The 6768-nt window shown below is 37.2% G+C and overlaps 1 protein-coding gene across 1 annotated transcript; it reads right to left on the reverse strand.

Annotated features, from left to right (window-relative positions):
- Window positions 1–3277: 3277 nt before the first annotated feature.
- On the reverse strand, window positions 3278–6253 carry LOC100998098 (olfactory receptor 6K2). The gene has a single exon (XM_009184243.3). It carries the CDS (start codon window positions 4512–4514, stop codon window positions 3381–3383), a length of 1134 nt encoding a protein of 377 aa, XP_009182507.3. The 5' UTR covers window positions 4515–6253; the 3' UTR covers window positions 3278–3380.
- Between the last annotated feature and the right edge of the window lie 515 nt (window positions 6254–6768).

Raw genomic sequence — 6768 nt, forward strand, 5'->3', positions numbered from 1 at the left:
TACAATCCAGAAAGGACTACTAATGACCAAGATCCTTGAGGAATTAATGTTTGGGTCACCATATCAGTTAAGGAACTATGACCAACTGACGTGCTTGATGAAGGCAAAGTGAATACAGAATGAGTAGTAGAAGAAGGTAGTTATAAATAGTAGCTGTGATAACAGGACTAGTTATAAACATGGAAACTGTAATTATAATTGCCAGGAGTGTTTCCTCCTTATTTTGTTGTGAACATGTTTATATATATACACACACACACATATATACACACACATTAGCAAATGTGATTTCTTCTCTTACTTTTATCATATAAGACACATTGCTTTATATCAATATTTAATCATTGTTAATTTTACACCATAACATTTAAGTTATGAAATATTAAGAAAAAAGTAAACATCACTCAAGGACTTTACTGACTCTTCTGATCCATTGAAACCCTAAATAGAACAAAAAAGTAAAGGAAGGGCAAATTTGTTTTTGTTTAGACGGGATATTCTTCTCCTTCTGCCTTTGGACACTGGGTGCTCCTCATTCTCAGGCCTTTGGACTTGGACCTGAGTTTATACTATCGGCTTCCCTTGTTTTCAGGCCTTCAGACTTAGGCTAAATTACGTCACCAGTTTTCCTGGTTCTCTAGCTTATTATATGCAGCAGATCATGAAGTTCTTGGTCTCCATAAGCATATGAGCCAATATTTACAACACATCTTTGTAGATAAATAGATAGACATTCTATTAGTTTGGTGTCTCCAAGGAATGTTAGATAATACATCTCTCTATTTCTCAAGAATATAGCTAGAATATTAAAAAATGTAGCATGGTAGTTAAGGAAATGCTTTTGAACAAGCACAGACCTGGGTTCAAATTATAACAGCCTCTTACTAAATGTGTATCTTTGGACAAAAGCTTAAGCCCTATAAGCTACAGTTTCCTCCCTCTTAAAGTAGTACTGATATCAATACCTATTGCAAAGAATTTCTATAAAGTAACATATGTGTATATGTGTGTGTATGACAATGTCTTAAATGTGAAGAGTGCCCAATAAGTGGAAAATTGCATTAATATTATTATCAATAAATATAATTACCATTGTGAATATACTACGGTGTATTAGTCAGGGTTCTCTAAAGGGAGAGAACTAATAGGATAGATGTATTATTAAAGTGTATTGACACACTATCACAAGAAGAGGTACCACAATTGGCCGTCTGCAAGCTGAGGAGCAAGGAAACCAGTCCAAGTCCCAAAGCTGAAGAATAACTTGGAGTCTGGTATTCGAGGGCAAGAACCATCCAACACAGGAGAAAAGTGTAGGCCAGAAGACTAAACCAGTCTAGTCTTTCCACGTTCTTCTGCCAGCTTTTATTCTGACTGCCCTGGCAGCTGATTAGATTGTGGCCACCCAGATTGAGGGTGGGTCTGCCTTTCCCAGTCCACTGACTCAAATGTTAAATCTCCTTTGGCAACACCCTCACAGACACACCCAGGAACAATACTTTGATTCAATCCTTCAATCCAATCAAGTTGACACTCAGTATTAACCATCACATATGGTATTTTATTATTACTAGTAAAAATTTGATTAATAAATGCAGTGAAATTTTAGGTAAAATAAATATATTTAAAACTATCAGGAAATAAGTTAGCAGCTTCTATCCTCTCCAGGCCAGAAGGCGTATGTTTCCTTAATCCAGTGTATTCACTAAGAGCACATTTACAAGGTAACGGGAACATCAACACACGATGCATTTTTTTTTCTGCTTTATTTTCTCTTGTTTTTCCCTCAGCTTGGAATATTTTTTCATTACCTGCATGCACACACACACACACACACAGAGAACTAGTAAAATTACTTTATGTTCATAATTTGAAATGAAGGTGTGTTTAATCACAGAAGGTTTTAAGGCAGGCTAATAAAGCAATCAGATCTAAGTTGTAAGAACAGCTCAGTTTGCAGTGGGGAAAGAAGCTTGAAGTTGAGAAAGCATGCATGTAAAGCAGGTAGTGTTAGCTATATTAATTTTTAGGGATATTGATAATATTTAGGAAATGATTGCTGCAAAACTTAAAAGTGGAAAAGACAGAGAAAAAATGGTGTGACCCTTTCGTATAATGGAGCTTTATGTGTAACAGCTCTGTAACAATATTGCACTTACAATAGCATCAATTAGTCAATAAATTAGAAAAACAATGACATTTTTCATGTCATTTGAAGAAGATTAAAAATAATTGACTTAAACTCAGTGATACTTCTTGCATTTCTTTTTCCCTCTGTCCTCCTGTTCTTAAACCAAGTATCCCCTAAAGCCTTTCTTTTACCCAGACCCCCTGCACCCACAATCAACAGGTTTTCTCTGATTTTTCTTCTCTTCTGTATCTCAACTTTTATTTGATAGCATTACCCCTTTTTATAAGATCTCTCCTTAACTTCTGTCTTTCCATTTGATTTTAAAGTATCATAAGATTTAGGAGTAAAAGTAATGAAAAGATTGTGGCACAAAAGTGGGGAAATCACACTGATAGCTATAGGATTTGTGTTGGCAGGCTAGAGAAGGGTAAAAATTTATTAACATTTGCACAGTAATAAGCTTTATCCTATCTTAGCTGAATCATGAGCCCTGGAGAAAAATTGCTTTTTATAAAGCATGTATGACATGAAGACTCAGCAAGAGAAAGAAGCGTCACCAAGGAAGGATAGAAATGAGTTTGGAATCCTAAAAGCCAAAGAAGAGAGCCTGAAAGAGTTGTTGCCTAACACAACTGATCGATTGTCTAAAACAATCAGAGTGCAGCATGGTGGTAGGTTGGTTTATTCATTCAACAGATAGTTTTTATGTTTATTACTTAATATGTACAATGCATTTGATCACAGTGAATGCAACATCTGGGTTTTTTTATTTATCATGAAAAACTGATTATTTAATGAGTAACTTAATTAAATCACTTATTGATCAATACTTGGATACTCAATTTATAAATCTGAATCATTTTTCAACTATAGAAGCTGAAGGCACCATGGATAAAACTTAGTCTTATGAAGGATACTTTTTAAATAACCATGTCTTACAGACAAATATGTTAATTGCTTTAAAATTAAAGTAAATATTTATACAGAACATTTCAACACGATGAATTTACTACGAATAATTTGAGTGGCAGAAAGTTTAGTTAATAAAATCAGATTGAAAAATATGTCTAACTGAGTAAAGATTAAATAGAAGCTATTGACTTTAGCTATTACTGAATTTTTTTTTTTTTTTTTTTTTTGTGAGCTTTGGGAGACCAGTTTCAATAAAAGGCTGATAGGAAAAGACAGATTGCTGAGAGCTGAAGGTGAAGAGAAACCACCAACTATACAAGATCTCAACTAAAAGATCTTACTGGAGGTCCCTTGTCTTATGGAAAAAAAATACCTTAGCTTGACCTATGTGCTTTTTTATAGTTTCTTTTATTTCTTTATTCCTCAGGCTATAGATAATGGGGTTGAAGAAGGGAGACAAAACTGCAAAGGCCAGAGCAATGGCTGTATCCCAGAATAAGGAGTAGGTGGCAGAGAAGCATAGGTACATGAGAGCCACACTGCCAAAAAAGAGCAAAAAGACTATGAGGTGAGAGACACACGTGGAAAATGCTTTGCGGCGGCCTCCAGCTGAACAAATACGTAGAATTACAGCCACAATACCAATGTAGGACATGAAGATGAGCATCACAGCTGTAATAATCTCCACTGCATGGATGACATCCACTACCTGAATCATGACGATGGCTCGTGTGTCTGTGCAGGCCAGGCGCAGCACTGGGAGGAAGTCACAGAAGATATGCTCAAGGTGATTCGAACCACAAAATGGCAGTGTAGAGATCCAGACAATCTCAGGAAGGGGTGTGATAAAGCCACAAACACAGCAACTTAAAGTCAGTTGGGTACATAGCTTGGGGGTCATGATAGTGGGATAATGAAGCGGGCTGCAGATGGCCAGGTAGCGGTCAAAGGCCATAGCTGTCAAGAGACACACCTCACTGATGCCGGTGGAATGGAAGAAATACATCTGTAGGAGACAACCATTGAAGGAAATGCTCCTCCTCTCACTAAGCAGGCTAGACAGCATCTTTGGAATTGTGGCTGTGGTATACCAAATCTCCAGGAAAGAAAGAGCACTGATAAAAATATACATGGGAGTGTGGAGGTGAGTATTCAACTGGACCACTGTGAGGATGACCAGGTTTCCAGCAACAATGAAAGCATAGATGAAAAGCAGTGGAACAAAGCAGACAACAGACTTAACCCAGGAATAAGGGAAGGCAGAGAAGATAAACTCCTGAGCGGTGGTTCGATTGGGGCTCTCCATCTCCAAGTTGGAAGTGAGAGTTTCAATTTCCAGTGCACTCAAGTCTCCTAGGAGGCGTCTACTATTGGATAAAGAAATACACTTACAAGAAGCCAGCCTCTGGATAGAGCCCTGTAATGGGGATAGAAAGGAAGACAAGGAAGAAGGACATGGTCCATATTCCATAGTTGCTTAAGACTTAAGTTGTAGTGTGGGAAAAATCCAGTCGGAAAGCACAGTCAATATTTTGGATGTGAAATTATCAAATATTGACATGCATCAGAATCACCTGGAGGGTTTGTTAAAACTCAGATTTCTGGTCCTCATACTGAGAGTTCGTTCCTAATCTGTAGTTCTGAGGTAGGGCCCAAGAATTTTCATTTCTAACAAATTTTCAGGCAACGGTGGTCCTGCTGGTCAGGGGACTATATTTTAAAATGATTTTATTTAGGTAAATATAGAATTAGACAAGGCATTGAAGGAATAACAAATAATTAAGAGGATGTTCTTTTTGATATTTAAATCTTATTGATTCCCTAATAATCTCCCCACACTGTTCCAAATATTTTTTTTCAAGCTCCCACTTTACTGGATTCTTGGCATATGATTTGACCGGCATATTTTTATGATAAAGACAAAGCCATTACTGGTGAATTCTTTCAACCCTCTTTCTCTGTCTAATAACTCTCCCTCTCTTCATATGTATATTCTTAATCATAATTCAGAGAATATTTGGAGAAGAAAAGCTATGGAAATAATCGTAAGTTATTTTACTTTCTTTTATAAGATGGTCTATTCTATCTCCTTCCTTTCCTTCTCTTCTACATCTTCTCGGTAAGGAGATCTTGAAGTAATTTATGAAAACTAACTATATTAATAAATAAATGCTTAATATGGTTGTACACTTGCTCTGGTACAATTGAATGGGGGTAGTTAGAAGGAATGGCAGAGCTGCAGTGCCGTGTAGAATACAATTTCAACTGCACACGCACACATTATAGGATATTGTCCTATTAATTTATTCTCTTTTCAGAATGACTTGTTTTACTTTATTTATCTCTTCTGCAATCAAACATGCATGTTTCTTCTTATCTTGGGAGAAAATGCTGTTTCTATTCAGATTATTTCTCTCCTTTGTAACAACTGCATTATTTTTCTAATGTATAAAAGGTATTTATTCTATTCATTCTTCTTTGAATCTCTTTGAATAATTTATCCACCCTCAACTTCCCATATCTCTTTTCTTAAGGTATATCAGTGACTTTCTCATTGAAATTTAATGGCCTCCGTCTGTCTTCATTGCCACTAACTTCCGAAGGTCAATTGCCCAATGTTTGAAACTCTCTCCTTTCTTTGCCTATTTGATGCCACACTATCCTGGTTTTCCTCATTGGTTATTCAACTTTTTATATCCCAAGTGTAAACATAACCCCAAATTGTGTGATCATTTTCTCTTTTCTCTATATTTCCTTTCACACAAAAGAATCTATTGTTTCAAGATCTTATTTATTCAAGATTTTTTATCAGCTTGTATTGGCCTTCTATTCTCGGTAGTTATTATGACTCCAGAATTCCTTGTTTTTGATATCTCTCATGAGCTCCACATTTTCTTCAGGACTGTCTTTCTTAGAAACCTCACCTTGAAGTTTCTAAGTAAACCCAAACGTACATCCTCACCTATTATGGGCTGTTACGTTGTGTCCCCTGAAAATTTGTAGGTTGAGTTTCTAACCCCCAGTTCCTCGGAATGTGACTGTACTTGGACACACAGTATTTAAAGAGGTAACAAAGTTCAAATGAGGAAATTAGGGTGGCCCTTAATTGAATAGGGTCAGTGTCCTTACAAGAAGAGTAAATTGGCTGGGCGCAGTGTCTCACGCCTGTAATCCCAGCACTTTGGGAGGCTGAGGCAGGGGGATCATGAGGTCAGGAGATCGAGATCATCCTGGCTAACACAGTGAAACCCCGTCTCTACTAAAAATACAAAAACAAAATTAGCCGGGCATGGTGGCGGGCACCTGTAGTCCCAGCTACTCGGGAGGCTGAGGCGGGAGAACAACGTGAACCCAGGAGGTGGAGGTTGCTTTGAGCCGAGATTGCACCACTGCACTCCAGGCTGGGCGACAGAGCAAGACTCTGTCAAAAAAAAAAAAAAAAGAAGAAGAAGAGGAAATTCAGATACAGTTTCAGAGGGAGAACCGTGTGAAGACTCAGTAAGAAAACAGCCACCTACAAGCCAAGAAGAGAGGAGTCAAAAGAAAGCAACCCTGCTGAAAACTCAATCTCATACTTCTAGTCTCCAGAATTGTGAGAAATTAAATTTCTGTTGTTTAAACCATTCACTGTGTAGTGCTTCTTATGGCAACCCTAGCAAACAAATACAACATCCTTACCCTCATTTCTAAACCAGTTTCTCTTGCTGACTTTTAAAATTTTTGTC

This window comes from Papio anubis, chromosome 1, assembly GCF_008728515.1.
Source record: "Papio anubis isolate 15944 chromosome 1, Panubis1.0, whole genome shotgun sequence".
Taxonomy (NCBI): Eukaryota; Metazoa; Chordata; class Mammalia; order Primates; family Cercopithecidae; genus Papio; species Papio anubis.

Coding starts and splice junctions, on each gene's coding strand:
- LOC100998098 (XM_009184243.3), bottom strand. CDS start 4,514: ATGGAATATGGACCATGTCCTTCTTCCTTGTCTTCCTTTCTATCCCCA.